This window comes from Palaemon carinicauda, chromosome 11, assembly GCF_036898095.1.
Source record: "Palaemon carinicauda isolate YSFRI2023 chromosome 11, ASM3689809v2, whole genome shotgun sequence".
Taxonomy (NCBI): domain Eukaryota; kingdom Metazoa; phylum Arthropoda; class Malacostraca; order Decapoda; family Palaemonidae; genus Palaemon; species Palaemon carinicauda.
In genome coordinates, this window is record NC_090735.1 from 107,410,069 (window position 1) to 107,427,903 (window position 17,835).

Here is a 17,835-nt window from a genome sequence, read left to right on the forward strand (position 1 = left end):
CCACTGCGAAGTCAGCAATAAAGGCATGATGCATATGTGCACTGTCATATAAATTATTTTCTATTCCGATGAGGGGGGGGGGGGTAACTTGAAAACAAAGGGGGGTAGCTTGAAACCGGTTTCAAACTACCTCCCCGGTAATCTGAAACCGGGTTCAAGTTACCGGGGGTTAGCTTGAAACTGGGGGCAAGCCGGTTTCAAACTACCTCCCCGGTAATCTGAAACCGGGTTCAAGTTACCGGGGGTTAGCTTGAAACTGGGGGTAACTTGAAACACGTCGAGGGAGGCAGGCCGACCATGCCTGCTCTTATTTCTTTAGTAGTCGTAAATTTTAGGTTTATAATTCATTATCGTCAAAATTAAATAAAAGTTCTTTTTCATTGCCATATTTTCTAGTTTATAATTTGTTGGCGAGTTTTTGCCATTATAACGCAGCCTCTTCACCTAGGTAGTACGTTGGCCAGGGCACCAGCCACCCGTTGAGATACTACCGCTAGAGAGTTATGTTTTTTTTTGACTGGCCAGACAGTACTACATTGGATCCTTCTTTCTGCTTACGGTATATTTTCCCTTTGCCTACACATACACCGAATAGTCTGGCCTCTTCTTTACAGATTCTCCTCTGCCATTTTACACCTGACAACTCTATGATTATAAAACAATTCTTCTTCACCCAAGCGGGTAACTACTGCAATGTAATTGTTCAGTGGCCACTCTTCTCTTGGTAAGGGTAGAGGAGACTCTTTAGCTATGGTAAGCAGCTCTTCTAGGAGAAGGACACTCCAGAATCAAACCATTATTCTCTAGTCTTAGGTGGTGCCATAGCCTCTGTACCATGGTCTTCCATTGTCTTGGGTTAGAGTTCTCTTGCTTGAGGGTACACTCGGACACATTATTCTATCTTCTCTCTCTTCCTCTTGTTTTGTTAAACTTTTTATAGTTTTAAATATTTATTTTAATGTTGTAACTGTAATTAAGATATTTTATTTTTCTTGTTTCCTTTCCTCACTGGGCTATATTCCCTGTTGGAGCCCTTGGCCTTGTAGCATCCTGCTTTTCCAACTAGGGTTGTAGCTTAGCAAGTAGTAACAAAATAATAATAATAAAGTCTATTCTAATTTCTTTTTTAATGGAGATCAGCAATTATCTAATTGCTTTATTTACTTTTCTTTTCAATTCAGGCTTTGCATATTTGTGTGTGATTTTTTTAGGGGCGTATAGTTTGTAGGATTCTCCTTCCGAGTTTTCTCATTTAGTTTTTGGCAAGCATAACTTAGGTAGGCCTATACAAGAGAATGTGTATTAGATTGAGAATATATAGTAAGTTGAAGGTAAAGTTGATGTCTTGTATATTTTTATAATCCCTTCTGATCGTGGAAGTTTAATTAGTTTTTTGTTAAGTAAGAGATTACAGTACACATAATACTCTTGAACTAAAACCGATGTCAGGAATTAGATGTAGTGAAAGCTGTTTACTAAGCCTATTAAAGGCAACCTAACAAACTTGATTTTTTCCTTGTTTTTATTTTTTTATTTTATTTATTTATTTTTTTTTCTTTTTTCTTTTTTTTTTTTTTGCTGTCTTCCCAATTTAGTTGACTCTTGTTTTTAAAATCAGTTTGATCAGGAGATTTTGATTAATTCCCTCTTCCAGATTTAAAAGGGAAAAATCATAATTTGACTAATTTCATTTTGTAATTATTTGAAATTTAATTTATTTTGGAATTTCAAGAAATATCCGTTTCAGTGTTAAGTTGGAAATCTAAATTTTAGATTCATATGGTAACGAAGTTTGAGTTGCAAACCCATGTCGTTTCTATATATTAGACGCATTACTAAAATTTCCAATTAGTGTTGCATTGTTTATTGATTACGCATGCCTTTATTCTCTTAGAATTACGTCTTAACTGATTTCCTTACGCATATTTCTTTGTAGGTTTCTCGAATTAACGCATAATAAAACTCAATCTTTACTGGTTGGGAAAAAATTTATATCATAATTATTATGTCAGACATGTTACTTTTATCCAACAATTTTATTTTGACGAGTATCTAAAATTTCTCTTTTTGTTTGTTTTTCTGATGTTTTTCCTCGATTGAGCAATGTCGTATCGAACAATCTCTTAATTATGTTTCCATGTAATTACTGCATTGGTTTGTTATTATTATTATAATTATTATTATTATTATTATTATTATTATTTAAAGTGCATTCGTATTTCGGAAGACTTTTCAAATCTTGAAATCGGAGACTCACCAAAAAACGAACATTCAGGGCAAAGGTAAAAATATATTATCCAATCATAATTATTATTATCATTATTATCATTACTAACTCCTTTTTCCGTAACAAAAGTAATTTTTTTTTTTTTTTTTATGAAAAGGGACCATTGATTACTTGATATTTCAGTACACATTATGAATATAGGCTTAACCAAATAAAATCAGTAGGATTATTCTGACATTTCGTCTTCTCACTGATTACAGACATTTACCTCAGGGGAAAAGCGCTAACAAGAAAAACTTCTCATGTAAATAACAATTTCTGCAATTTTATTCCGAACTGTCTTTGGCCCTGGAAGATATCATTAACTATTCCCTAACCTTTGCTATCATTATTCAGAATTTAGAGTTAATTTAATAAATTGTTTAATGATTTCAGGAAAGCTGGACACATGGCCCTGTGTTGAGGCTGAGGAAGCCATTTAGCGTAGAGGTCTAACTAGTTGAAACTCTGGTGTGCATAGTTTAAATTCTGGACAGTGAGATGGAAGAAATGTGGTGAAACCGGAGGCAATGTTGAGTTTGTGGGATTCTGTTCCTCCAAAGGATTTAGAAACTTCAAATAGAAGTGCCACTTGGTGAGTAAATAAGGACGACATTTTCCTCGTTTCTTTATTAATTCAAGATTTATGGGAAGATGTAAAGGAAGCAATTACAATACAGGTTTTCAAAACTTTTGGCCCCAAAATAACATCTCTTGGAACCAGGTATACAATTAACCTTTATGAAGTAATTTGGAACCAATCTACTGAACATTTCCAAATACAGAAAGGCATTGAGGCAGGAATTTCTTTATTCCTCTGTAACTCTCTTATATTTTTCCTATGAATTACATAATGCTAAAAAGAATATTTTAACTTTTAGATAAATACGTTCATACAAATGTAATGTTTATTCCCTTACTATAGATACCTTAAAATAAAAGCTTTATAAAAGAAAGCCCACATAACCTAATAAATATTTACAAGTCTTAACTTATTAACGTGAAATGTGTTAAGCCAGTTTTACCTTTTTTATAGTTAAAACTATGATTACTCATACATAAACACAAATATATACATATGACATCCATGATTATGCAAATATATTTAATTGTGAATAATCTTTGAGACTGATAAATTATAGAACATGTTCTTGAAACAAAAAGCAAATTGAATTGTTGATTTGCACCTGTGTAAAACCATAATCGACGTATGTAAAAGAAATTAAATATTTATAGGTCGACTGGAAAGTTTGGTTTGGTTTTATCTAAAATACAACTAACACGGAAGACTCCTTATATACAAATTATTTCATATTTACATGATCTATGTTATCTTAACAACCACACAAATACAGTAAGAAAAATACTGTGTACTCTCTCTGTAAAGACTGGTACATAAACCTTTTGACTAGATAGTGTTAAGTACTAAATATATAGGATATTATATGTTTAATTTAATTACACATTTAAACATAAGTACTACATTGATATGTTCTAACACTTAACTATATAAATATGTATGTTTTGATATTTAACGCTTTCACAAGACTGCTGGAAAGTAAGAATCTTTCTTTCTATCAATATTCTAACATACACCTTTTGTATTTTTTTTGTTCAGTTGTTCCCTAGTGTTTACCACAAACTAAATCTCCTTTATCAGGTACGTAGTTCATTACCTACAAATCGCTGTACTATTCAAGTACTGAAGTATTCTCACACTTAATGGTTCACATGTGTTTTAAGGATGATGACTGCAACATACCTTAGTGTTATTTAGGCACAAGAATGGATCCTGACTCGCATATTAATTTGCTCGAACTGCTTTTCAACATTTACTGAAAAATCGATTAATTACTATTAATCCTTCTGTTTATTTACCTATAAGATTCACCAACAAAGTAGAAATAATTTGCCAACACCAAAGGATTATCTTTCTTTAGGAATTTCTTTGAAAATAAAACCAGTATACTTTGCTTATCTTACTTTGTTCCACCAGACGAATTTTCAATTTCCATATTAATCTTGTAGCAATGATAAGATTCAAGGTAAACACACCTTGCATGAAATTAATTCCCTTCCAGTGCGCAGATGATCACTCGAGCGTTGTCCAGTGCGTTTTATGAAGAGTTGGTGTAGGTATAATATGATTTCCTCATCTTAAACTGTCTCACTATTGCATTTTCAATTTTACAGGCTTAGAAAGACAGAAGACTAATATCAACACGGCAACAACAACACGTCATATGTGAAGATTTACAAGAGGTATTCTGTGAAAACCTCATGAGGTTATTTCTCGACTATTAATGATGGTAGTCCGGATGATGAGGCGATGAGGTATGATGTGATGGATATCGAAGGACTTGAACGCACATCGCTTCGAGTCTCTACGTAGCACTGAAAATGAACAAACCCAGCTCCATATTACTTGTGGGCACTGAGGTAGGCTTCAAGGATACTATGAATAGTGCCAAATGAAGGCCTTTGTTCTGGTTGTGGGCGCCAACATGCAGTCATGACATCCTGAATTTCACGTGGGCACCACGTGGGGGCCATCAACACCAACTGAAAAAAACAAAAGCAATAAAACTTTAAAACTTATTTGACTTGGTTGCTAGCCAACCTCAGTGTAGTAAATCTTCAAGTAATACGACCTAAAACAGATAACAGTGAAGTGGATTTTAATGATCATACAGATATATATTAAAGTTAGGACTTCTGGCCTGTCTTTCAAATTACAAGAAAAGGAATTAACTAACTAGCAGGTATAGTACATCAAAATTTTAAAGTTTAGTGCTATACAACAACTTATTTATTTATAAATTATATTGAGTTTTAGATTACAGTCAATATTAAAGCACCTTTTTATCTCATTGTTCTTAAAGATTAGATACAAGAATAATGCTTTCTACTAACCTGAGGTGTAGCATATGTTTCACTAACAGGGGAAGACGGTCGTAATTGTGACTGAATCTGCTGGCTGTGTGTGGCCAAAAGGGCATGGAAGAGAAGGTCATGGGACATGTGTTGGTGGGGAGGTCGACGGGCAAGTGTCAGGATCTCCCACAAGGTGACACCGTAAGACCACACATCGCTGCTAGTGCTAAAAGCTCCCTAAATTAAATCAGAAGGGTTAGAGCGGCCATTACATCGGAAGTTTAAATCATACCTAAATTTAGTCATCGTCAATATTTCTAAATGTGCATTTTTCCAGTGGTAACAGGCAGCATGATAATGTACTTTACTTTTTAATGTTATTTTTTTTTTTCAGAATCAAAACAGGAACAGGCAGCAATAAAGATGCAAAAGACCATCTGAACGTGTGTACCAGTATTTCATATTAGATGAGATAAATCACATTGAAGCCTATGGTGACTGAAGGTGGGTTTTGGCCGTATTTATGATGTGGTAATGGATTAATTTTCTTTTATTTAATGATTTTGATAAAATCATATTCTTTTATCAGAGAAATAAATAAATAAAAATATGGAAATTTTAAAAGAATATCATTAGATTCTATATGATGATGAGTATTTGACAAAGTTGGAAGCAAATTAATTTCTAAGCATTAATAGGCTCGTGCCACCAAATAATCTTAGGATTGCAACGTCACAGTAGCCATACTGAAAGCTCCCGGCAGTGTTTTTGAGAGGCACTGTTCCAATCTTCCAGTGATGGTGTCAAGAAAGTGTTGCAACCTCCCAACAGTGCTGTTGCAACCTTGAGCCCAGTGTTGAGTGGCACCGGTGTTGAGCGGCTCCATTGTTGAGCGGTAGTGTTTCAACTCCTGAGAGGCGGTGTTGCGACATCCCAACAGCGGTGTTGAACAGTCGTGTTGCAACCTCTCAGCAGAGGTGTTGCGAACTCCAAGCAGTGGTGTTGTGACATCCCATCAGAGGTTACAACCTCAGATCAGCAGCATTGCCACAACCTCACAGCAGCAGTATTGCAACCTCAGCAGCGGTATTGTAATTTCCGAGCAGCGTTGATGCACCCTAAGAGCAGCAATTTTGCAACCTCCCAACAAAGGTGTTGAGCAGCAGTGTTGAGTAGCACTGGTGTTGAGCGGTAGTGTTCCAACCTCAGAGGCGGTGCTGCAACCTCTCATCGGTGGTTTTGAGCAGCAGGGCTAAAACCTCCCTGTACCCAGTGTTGAAACCTCCCAGCATCAGTGTTGCAACCTCTCGGCAGGAGTTTTGCAACCTCTCGGCAGCAGTGTTGCAACCTACCAGCTGCAGTGTTTATCCCCTCAGCAGCATTGTTGAGCAGCAGTTGCAACCTCAGCAGCGGTGTTGCAACCCTCCCAACAGTTTTGTTGAGCAGCGGTGGTGCAACCTCCCAGAAGTGCTGCTGCAACCTCACAGTAGTAATATTACAACCTCTGTGCAGAAGCATTGCAACCCTTCCAGCAGTGTGCCCCGAGGGTAGGATTAACGGTAGGTCGCCCGTTAGCCAGGTCACGTTCGTCATTAAGTTCTATTGCATTAGCATCATACTAGTAAGGGAAGAAGGCACTCGGGGAAGGTAGGGAGGGCCATTACCCGAAAGTAGTTCTCGGCAAGTATGTTAGGAAAAATAAAAATTATTTAAAATCTTTGATTTGTTCCAACACGAATACTTACCTTCGAACTACTTTCTTATAGGAGACTCACACTTTAGGAGGTGGGAGTGCCACTCTGACCCACTGACCTGGTCGTGGAGGCCAACAGGCCTCAGTATAACGAGACCTACCAGAGAGCGGAAGCGAGGGTAAATATTCAAATAATTCACGTTAGTGTCTAGAAACTCACCTTTTGAAAATCTTCTTTAGAAGTTTCTTCTCGACGTGTAGTCGTGAAGAATGAGTGATTCCTGGGAACAGACGGTACTCCCTGAAGAGGCAAGTAAGCAACTGAGTAGGAGGTAGGAGAACCGCACTTGTGCCTACCGGTCGCTAGTCTTGAATGTGCCTGGGGATTACCGTTATACCGCTTGGAGGGCGGAGATGACTGTTCCAATGGAGTACCCGTCCAAGGATTTTCTTGAGTAATCCTTGAGGTAGTGGGCAGTAAAGGTTGACTGGCTCGACCAAGTACCTGCTCGTAGGATTTGTCCTACTGCCATATTCTTCTCAAAGGCTAAGGAGGTGCTCAGGCCCCTGATGTCATGTGGTCTGGGAGTGCCTGGCACTGCTATGCCAGCTTCCTTATAGGATCTGGCGATCACCTGCCTCAACCAGAAGGAGATGGTGTTTTTGAAAACTTGTTTCTTATTAATACCCGTGGAAACGAAGAGGCTCTTGACCTCCGGTCGGAGATGCGCTGTCCTTTTCAGGTATTTTCTAATTGTTCGCACTGGGCACAATTTTAAGTCTTCTGTATTATCTGTCTTATGGATTGCAGGAATCGAGAAACCTTCGAACCTCGGATCCCAGACTGCTGGGTTCTGAGTTTTGGCCACAAAAGAAGGTACGAACTTGAAGGATACTTCTTTCCACCCCTTTGAGTGAGAGACGTCGTATGACAAACCATGAATCTCTCCCACTCTCTTGGCGGACGCCAAGGCCAGCAAGAAGACGGCCTTGAGGGAAAGGTCTTTGTCCATGAAATCTTTCAAGGGCTCAAAGGGAGGACAACACAGCATCTTCAGGACCAAGGCTAAGTCCCACTGGGGCACTCTCCTCGCCTGAGGGGGGCAAGACTGCTCGAAGCTTCTGATAAGCATCGCTATGTGTCTCGAGGCCCCCAGGTCGATGCCCTTCCTGAGGAAGACTTGACCTAAGGCGGCCCGAACTCCTTTCATGGCTGGGATTGACATCCCTACTTTGTCTCTGAGGAACACCAGAAACTCTGCTATGTCTGGGACAGAGGCCTTAAGAGGTCTAATGTGTCTCTCAGCGCACCACTTTGTGAAGGAGGCCCATTTTGCCTGTTATATTGCCACTGACGACTTCTTCAGGTATAGCGACATTCTCTTAGCCGTGGAGTGAGAATAACCTTCCTTCTTCAGGAGCCGCTGGATAGTCTCCAGGCGTGAAGGCGAAGGGAGAGTGGGTTGTTGTGGAACTTGAGGAAGTGAGGCTGTTGCAGAAGGTCTGACCTGGCGGGTAGCGGCCACGGCGGGTGACTCGTTAGGTCTTTTAGGTCTGCGAACCACTCCCTCTCCGGCCACCAGGGTGCTACCAAAGTCATCTTTAGGTTCCGGGTGGCCCTTACTCTGTTGAGCACTTGCCTTATCAACGTGAAGGGGGAAAAAACGTAAACATCCAGGTTGTCCCACTCGTGCTGAAAAGCGTCTTCCAGGGCTGCTTTCGGGTCTGGCACCGGGGAGCAGTAGACTGGGAGTTGGGCATTGCGTCTCGTTGCAAAGAGGTCCATCACCGGGGAACCCCAACGCTGAATGATGAGCCTGGCTACTTCCGGGAGGAGGGACCACTCTGTCCCTACTATCTGGCCCATTCTGCTGAGGCCGTCGGCCAGAACGTTTCTCTTCCCGGGAATGAACCTTGCTAATAAGACTACTTAATTTTCTTCTGCCCAATTCAGAATCTCTATGGTGAGATCGCACAACTCCTTCGATTTTAAGCCCCCCTGCTTCTTTATGTACGCTACTACCGTGGCGTTGTCGTACATCAACGCCACGGTGTTTCCTTTTAGCAGACTTGCGAAGTGTAAGCATGCCTTCTGGACTGCTTTCAACTCCAGGACATTGATGTGGAGTTGCTTTTCCCCTTCCAACCAGGTGCCTCGTGCCATCCCGCCGAGGAGGTGGGCTCCCCACCCTTGGTTGGAGGCGTCTGTGAACAGGAGCAATTCTGGAGAACTGGTCCCGAAGGGCCCTTGAGGGAGTTCAACTGGCAGTACCACCATTCCAGGGAGGGTCTTGTGTCTGGAAGGACCCGAACTAGCACTTGTTGTGAGTGTGTCTGGCACCAGAGGCTCTTGAGATTCCATTGGATGGATCTGAGCTTTATCCTCCCCTGTGGGACTAGTTTCTCCAACGAGACCAGGTGGCCTATTATCCTCTGCCAGTCTTTCGCTCTCCTTGGCTGTTCCGATAGGAAGGGCTTGATGATGTGCCTGAGGTTCTTGATTCTGTCCTCCGAAGGGAAAACTTTCCCTTGAATGGTGTCCAATGTCATCCCCAAGTAGTTCATTCTGTTGGACGGGGATAGATTGGACTTCTTTGGGTTGATGACGATACCCAGATCTCTGCAAAACTGAAGGAGACTTCTCCCTTGTTCTTCCAAGAGGACCTTTGAGGCGGAAAGGAGCAACCAGTCGTCCAGGTATCTGATAAGGCGGATGCCCCGTTCGTGAGCCCACACTGATACAGTCGCGAAGACTCTCGTGAACACCTGGGGCGCTGTTGACAGACCGAAGCAAAGAGTCCTGAATTGCAGGATCTGGGAACCCCATTTCACCCGGAGGAACTTCCGACTCGATGGGTGGATCGGAATTTGGAAGTATGCGTCCTTGAGGTCGACGGTCATCATAAAATCTTTCTCCTTCAAGGACAGCAGAACTGACTTTGGAGTGTCCCTCTTGAAGTCCGTCTTCTTGACGAACTTGTTGAGAGGCGACAGATTTATAACTGGCCTCCACCCCCCCCCCCCCCCCCCCCCCCGTCGCTTTCTCTACCAGGAACAGGCGACTGTAGAAACCAGGTCCTGGGAGAGGAACTTCTTCCATGGCGCCCTTCTCCAACATGGAGGACACCTCCTCTTGAAGGGCGGTCCTTTTTACTGGATCTTTGGGCGCTAGCCATTCCGTCCGGCTGGCCGGAATAAGAGGGGGTGGATTCGCCAGGAACGGGAGTCTGTAGCCCTCCTTTAGGACGGACACTGTCCTAGGTTCTGCTCCTTGGGCCTTCCATGCTTGCCAATGTAGTCTGAGGCATTCCCCAACCCGAGGCTTGGGCGGGGATAGGGGGCCTCCCACTCTACCTTCTTCTAGAGGAATGGCCTGATCTGCCTCTCCTAGAGGCGGAGTAACCCGACCTGAAGGAGCCTGAGGGTGCTGAATTACCTCTGCGGGAGGGTTGCGGAGTTGAGGACCAGGAGGAAGAGGGGGCTTCTCTCCTCGTAGTGCTGGAAGAGGCTTGGGGCGTCGCGGCGCTGTCCGAGACGGACCTCTTGTATGGAGGTCTCCTTGACGCTGCCGGTTTGGAGACGTTGCCCTCCATCCTCTTTGAGACCTTTTCCATCAAGGCCTCTAACTCTTTCACTGGAAAAAGAGACTCTCCCCACAGGGGGAGGCTGCGAATTGCTCGCGCCTCCCTGTCCGGTACTTTCCAGGACACTTTGGTGAGGACCGTGTCTCTCTTACGGAGAACCCAGTTGGCTGTAAGGGCGAGAGATTGGTACGAGAGGAACTTTAGGGTTTTACCCCCGAAGGTAATGAGGTCCCTCATCAGGCTTTGCTGGTCAGGGTCTTCGGGGTCGTAGGAGGCTTGCACACCCACCAACGTGGAAGCCCACCAATCTAGCCAAGAGGAGACATTAATTAGGTCTCGCAACATCTCTTCCATCATGGAGGCCTCTGCAGGTGAGAAACAGACTGGGGCCGAAGAAGCTCTGTCGTCAGAAGCTCCTTGGCTCAGAATGTCCACGGCCGTCTCCACTTTACAAGGTCCTGGGCGATGTCCCTCGGGCAAATAGACCTTCCCTTGGTTCTTGAGGCCCTGGAGTAATTTTCCGTGGTGCCTCCTTATCAGGCTAACCGTTCTCCTATAGGCGGAGTCTTCCGTCGGCGAGCCCTCTCCTCCGTCAGCCGAGACCTCGGCCTGGGGCGGGGGAGCCGGGTTACCGGGCGCGCCGACCGGACGCCTGACCCTGGGGGCCAGGGGCGCCGTCCTGCCAAGGTACTGGACCTCATCTGCAGGGACGACTGGACCAGGGGCTCGGGATCGTGTAGGCACCGCTGGATCAGCGGAGAGTCTTGTTCGCCCTTAGGCTCTGGGTGCTGAGGGTGCGGTTCCTGGGGGCTGACCCAACAGCGGGAACCGTTCCTTCCGACCTGAAGGCCGCACCAGCTGGGCTGGTTCGGCCTGGCTGCCTGGAAAGAAGCGCGTTTCCCCCCGCTGGGCGGGGTGAACCGGAGGCTTCGGGGACTTACGCTTCCCTGTAGAGTCCTTCCTATGGCTTGATCTCGAGGAGCCGGGTCACCGGGCACTCCCCATCGGGCGCTTCGGTTCTGGAATACCAGGCACTCCCTTGCGGTGGTACCAGTCTTCCCCGGCGGGAGCTCCGCACCCGGTTTGGGGGTCAGAACCGGCATCGCCGTACCGTCGAGGACTACCGTCCGTGTATTCTCTCTGGGAGACGCGGACGCGGATCCCTGTGGGCTGACCCGACGGAGGGAACCGTTCCTTTAAGTCCGAGCTGTGCTGATTCGGCCAGGCTGCCCGTAAAGAAGTCCGGTTACACCCGCTGGCGGGGTAAACCGGAAGCTTCGCGGCTTTACGCCTGCCTGAAGAGGCCTTCTCGCATTTCTCCCTGAGAGGGTTATATCTGCGTCTGGAGGATGGCCTTCGTGGTGAGAAAAAACCCTGGGCTGCCGGTCCGGGGAACGCTGCAATACAGACCTAGGAGGCTCCTTCTCGGCGAGGCCCTCGGCTGCAGAAGAGACTGAAAAATACGCCAAAGAGACTGGAGAAGAATTAGGGACATTTTTCCCCACATGGGGTCATCAGAGGAGGTGGGGCCTGCTTGCACCATGACTCCGTCTCCCCACACACTCTTGAAAGTAGCACTTACCTCGAACTACTTCTTAGGAGTTAACTTCTCCACAAAAGACCAACCTCGTCTCCTACTCTGGGTAGGAGAGGGTAGTAGGGACGCTCTGTCAGGCGAGACGCCCGGCGCTAGTCTTCTTAGGCGAACCTTCGTCGCCTACTTCTTCTTGGTGCTATACCGCACCCACTCAAACTCCTGGGGAAGAGCAATGGGCACTTCCCCGCAACTTACTTACCTCGTCCCCTACTCTGGGTAGGGGAAGATGGCTGTATAAGAAGCTCTATTCGACGAGGCATCGGGAAGTAAGTGGCGAGGAGAGGCTCGTCTTCCTATGAGCCTCTTGGATGTATTCTTCCTCTTGGTGCCGAAGTGCACTTACTGCACTACGTTCCAGGACTAGTAGTCCTGACACGTGGTTGTAGGGGAACATAAGCTGCCCTTACACGGCTAACACAGAGGATAAGGGGAGGAAGAATGATTTATTGTAAAAATTGTTCCCTTCAGCTATTAATTCCTTGAAGGAAATTAAGGAATACTGCTCCATAACGCACGACACAAGCACTTAAGGAAATGAATTAAACACTGGGTAAGCACACGGCTGAAAAGTGAACGCACAGGAACACTTGGGAAAGCACACTATAAAAACGCAAGTTGCCACGCTGGGAACACGTGGGTCACAGGACGCACACAAAGGATCGAAAGAGAAAAAGATACGAGCGAGAGAGATGTTCACCTCTCTCGACCAGAGAACTTAATGATGAACGTGACCTGGCTAACGGGCGACCTACCGTTAATCCTACCCTCGGGGCACATTCCTGGATGCCGGGGGTAAAAGCTACTGAGAGCGCGAAGCGGGGGGGGGGGTATATATTCAAATCTCTGGTCAAAGAAAGAGATAACCAGTTATCTCCTATAAGAAAGTAGTTCGAAGGTAAGTATATATATATATATATATATATATATATATATATATATATATATATATATATATATATATATATATATATATATATATATATATATATATATATATACACACAAAGAAAAATGAGTGTGAGCCATTGAATGTGATATATTTACCGCAAATGTACATAAGAAATTGCAATGTCGATAAACCTAAGTTTAATTAAACTAAAAATAGACCTGACAAAGAAAAGGTTAGACTAACAGGCGACAGGGGTGCTGAAAGGTATTTAACATTGAAGATTGAGTGCCTATGTCTAATTTCAAAGAAAGTTTTGCTGCTGGTAAGTTCTTGTTTGTACCGGTACTGTACACTATAAAGCCACGAAGCTTCAAAATTCTTGGTTATTTGCATCGTTATGGCTAACTCCTTTAAGATAAAAATGCTCTTTCCAGGAAACGGCTATCTTTTCATAAGTAGAAAAAAATGCTCTTTCCTAGAAATAAATCTATTATAGTGTAGTATATACGTGCTTAACACTGGGGAGGTATTCATTAGGAAAAAGTAAAAACCTCCTTTTTACCTGGCAAAGTGCTTCAGGGCTGATCCACCTGAGAGGAGCGGGACCTCTTCCATCAGGAGCGCGCCAATAATCTCCAGCATATCTGGATAAAGCTGATCCCACTTGGGTTATCTTGGCTACCTCTCCTAATATCAACACATTCCTGCAAAAAGAAAAAGATTCAATCATGAATTTTAAAATTCCACCTCTCCTAATATCAACACATTCCTGCAAAAAGAAAAAGATTCAATCGTGAATTTTAAAATTCCACCTCTCCTAATATCAAGACATTCCTGCAAAAAGAATAATATTCAATCATGAATTTTTGAATGTCCACCTCTCCTAGTATCAAGACATTCCTGCAAAAAGAAAAAGATTCAATCATGAATTTTAAAATTCCACCTCTCCTAATATCAACACATTCCTGCAAAAAGAAAAAGATTCAATCATGAATTTTAAAATTCCACCTCTCCTAATATCAACACATTCCTGCAAAAAGAAAAAGATTCAATCATGAATTTTAAAATTCCACCTCTCCTAATATCAAGACATTCCTGCAAAAAGAATAAGATTCAATCATGAATTTTTGAATGCCACCTCTCCTAGTATCAAGACATTCCTGCAAAAAGAATAAGATTCAATCATGAATTTTTGAATGTCACCTCTCCTAGTATCAAGACATTCCTGCAAAAAGAATAAGATTCAATCATGAATTTTAGAATGCCACCTCTCCTAATATCAACACATTCCTGCAAAAAGAAAAAGATTCAATCATGAATTTTAAAATTCCACCTCTCCTAATATCAACACATTCCTGCAAAAAGAAAAAGATTCAATCATGAATTTTAAAATTCCACCTCTCCTAATATCAAGACATTCCTGCAAAAAGAATAAGATTCAATCATGAATTTTTGAATGCCACCTCTCCTAGTATCAAGACATTCCTGCAAAAAGAATAAGATTCAATCATGAATTTTAGAATGCCACCTCTCCTAATATCAAGACATTCCTGCAAAAAGAAAAAGATTCAATCATGAATTTTAAAATTCCACCTCTCCTAATATCAAGACATTCCTGCAAAAAGAAAAAGATTCAATCATGAATTTTTGAATGCCACCTCTCCTAGTATCAAGACATTCCTGCAAAAAGAATAAGATTCAATCATGAATTTTAGAATGCCACCTCTCCTAATATCAACACATTCCTGCAAAAAGAAAAAGATTCAATCATGAATTTTTGAATGCCACCTCTCCTAGTATCAAGACATTCCTGCAAAAAGAATAAGATTCAATCATGAATTTTAGAATGCCACCTCTCCTAATATCAACACATTCCTGCAAAAAGAAAAAGATTCAATCATGAATTTTAAAATTCCACCTCTCCTAATATCAAGACATTCCTGCAAAAAGAAAAAGATTCAATCATGAATTTTTGAATGCCACCTCTCCTAGTATCAAGACATTCCTGCAAAAAGAATAAGATTCAATCATGAATTTTAGAATGCCACCTCTCCTAATATCAACACATTCCTGCAAAAAGAAAAAGATTCAATCATGAATTTTAAAATTCCACCTCTCCTAATATCAACACATTCCTGCAAAAAGAAAAAGATTCAATCATGAATTTTAAAATTCCACCTCTCCTAATATCAACACATTCCTGCAAAAAGAAAAAGATTCAATCATGAATTTTAAAATTCCACCTCTCCTAATATCAAGACATTCCTGCAAAAAGAATAAGATTCAATCATGAATTTTTGAATGCCACCTCTCCTAGTATCAAGACATTCCTGCAAAAAGAATAAGATTCAATCATGAATTTTAGAATGCCACCTCTCCTAATATCAACACATTCCTGCAAAAAGAAAAAGATTCAATCATGAATTTTAAAATTCCACCTCTCCTAATATCAACACATTCCTGCAAAAAGAAAAAGATTCAATCATGAATTTTAAAATTCCACCTCTCCTAATATCAAGACATTCCTGCAAAAAGAAAAAGATTCAATCATGAATTTTTGAATGCCACCTCTCCTAGTATCAAGACATTCCTGCAAAAAGAATAAGATTCAATCATGAATTTTAGAATGCCACCTCTCCTAATATCAACACATTCCTGCAAAAAGAAAAAGATTCAATCATGAATTTTTGAATGCCACCTCAACTAGTATCAAGACATTCCTGCAAAAAGAATAAGATTCAATCATGAATTTTAGAATGCCACCTCTCCTAATATCAACACATTCCTGCAAAAAGAAAAAGATTCAATCATGAATTTTAGAATGCCACCTCTCCTAATATCAACACATTCCTGCAAAAAGAAAAAGATTCAATCATGAATTTTAAAATTCCACCTCTCCTAATATCAAGACATTCCTGCAAAAAGAAAAAGATTCAATCATGAATTTTTGAATGCCACCTCTCCTAGTATCAAGACATTCCTGCAAAAAGAATAAGATTCAATCATGAATTTTAGAATGCCACCTCTCCTAATATCAACACATTCCTGCAAAAAGAAAAAGATTCAATCATGAATTTTAAAATTCCACCTCTCCTAATATCAACACATTCCTGCAAAAAGAAAAAGATTCAATCATGAATTTTAAAATTCCACCTCTCCTAATATCAACACATTCCTGCAAAAAGAAAAAGATTCAATCATGAATTTTTGAATGCCACCTCTCCTAGTATCAAGACATTCCTGCAAAAAGAATAAGATTCAATCATGAATTTTAGAATGCCACCTCTCCTAATATCAACACATTCCTGCAAAAAGAAAAAGATTCAATCATGAATTTTAGAATGCCACCTCTCCTAATATCAACACATTCCTGAAAAAGGGAAATAATAAACTAGTTAATGTAAGAACTTTATAAAAGAAATACTGTAATAAGTTGGTACTGTACTTTACAGTACAGAACGTCGTAACCGAAAGAAAATATTTCATTCAATATTACGAGTGAAAAAAATTTCAAACTAACATAATTTTACGATGGAAAGTTCTCGTGTTACTTCAAACCTTCAAGATAACCCAAAGATTAAACGTCTTTGACTTATAATCACATTGTTTCAGAATTTCTATTTTCCGGCTGTTACGATAGTGTGGATTTGACACTACTCCACCGCTATGATTCTTCAAATAATCACTTGTACACGGCAAACAAACCTTGTGGATTCTGCAGCGAGCCGAAACGAACCGGATAAGCGGTCTTCAACTCAAATTGTCGAATTGTGTAAATGGTATTAAATAGGATGAAAACTGAAAACAGAATATGCTCCATTAACGGCAGGCACAGCTCCAGTAAAAAAAAAAACTTATCAATTTTCTTGTTAGACGTAAAGAGAAATGGAACAGAAGTATTCTCTGGAAGGGTTCATTTGCAGTAAACACCGTTTCATGGTCAGTGACAGAAATTGGAGTTTAGTGTCGTTGCCTGAACTCCTCACATTTCCTGCAAGCTGCTGTATAATTAGGCAGGTTCGTAAAAGCTTCGTTATATAACATTAACAGCAAACTAGTATTCATGATTACATTATTTATGGCAAAACGTTCCGGGAACGAAATTTGGGAAATATTCATCATATAGTATTAAAGACAAAAAATATTCATTAATTTCTGTTTTAAGTGCTTAAATTAAACAGTGCATAACTTGGACAACAGATGTAAAAAATAGATATTATTCAACAATCATTATCAACTGTAAAGACCCATTTCCCATAATAAAAAAGGGGTTTTATTCTCGGTTAGTAAACGGTTTAAACGAAAATATTTCGATCACTTTATCTATAATAAATGAACGAAAAGGACTAAACCGTTCTGACATTAATTTCATAAATAACCCGAGACAGGAAGCATATAAAAACTTATAAGTAATGACAAAAAAATATATAATCTTGGCTTTGGCATCCTGATCTCTCTCTCTCTCTCTCCTCTCTCTCTCTCTCTCTCTCTCTCCCCCCCCCCCAAGCACCATTAGGCGAAAACAGGCATGCATTTTTAACACATCAACTCTTTGGAGCAATCGTTAACGTCAAGTTAGACTGTCAGCACGGTCTAGGACTGTCAGGATTCGGTGACAAGACAGTTGAGGGGCCTATGCAAAAGCCCTCAGGGAAAGATTCCAGTTAGAGAAGAAAAGAAAGGTCCTAACTACGGGCTAATCCTGTTTACATTTTCATGGAGCCTGAATTATTTGGCATTAATTGTTCGCCAATGACTAGCTATATCAGTAATTTGAAGTTACGGGTTACATATAAAAAAGGGGATTTACTTTTCGTGTTATGGTAATGATACCTAGAGCACCCACCACTCGATGTTGCCAACAGAAAGTAAAACTTTATTTTGTGATCTTAACGATCTGTGTCTTTATCCATAAAATATCTAGAAAGTTAC

General features: G+C 41.3%; 1 protein-coding gene across 1 annotated transcript in view; it reads right to left on the reverse strand.

Moving 5' to 3' along the window:
* Positions 1-2,881: 2,881 nt before the first annotated feature.
* Positions 2,882-17,835, reverse strand: part of LOC137650115 (discoidin domain-containing receptor tyrosine kinase B-like) — a 436,271-nt gene continuing 421,317 nt past the window's right edge. The window contains 3 exon segments of the mRNA XM_068383246.1: positions 2,882-4,828; positions 5,180-5,377; positions 13,466-13,607. Coding sequence (XP_068239347.1) covers positions 4,688-4,828; positions 5,180-5,377; positions 13,466-13,607 — 481 coding nt within the window. The 3' untranslated portion in view covers positions 2,882-4,687.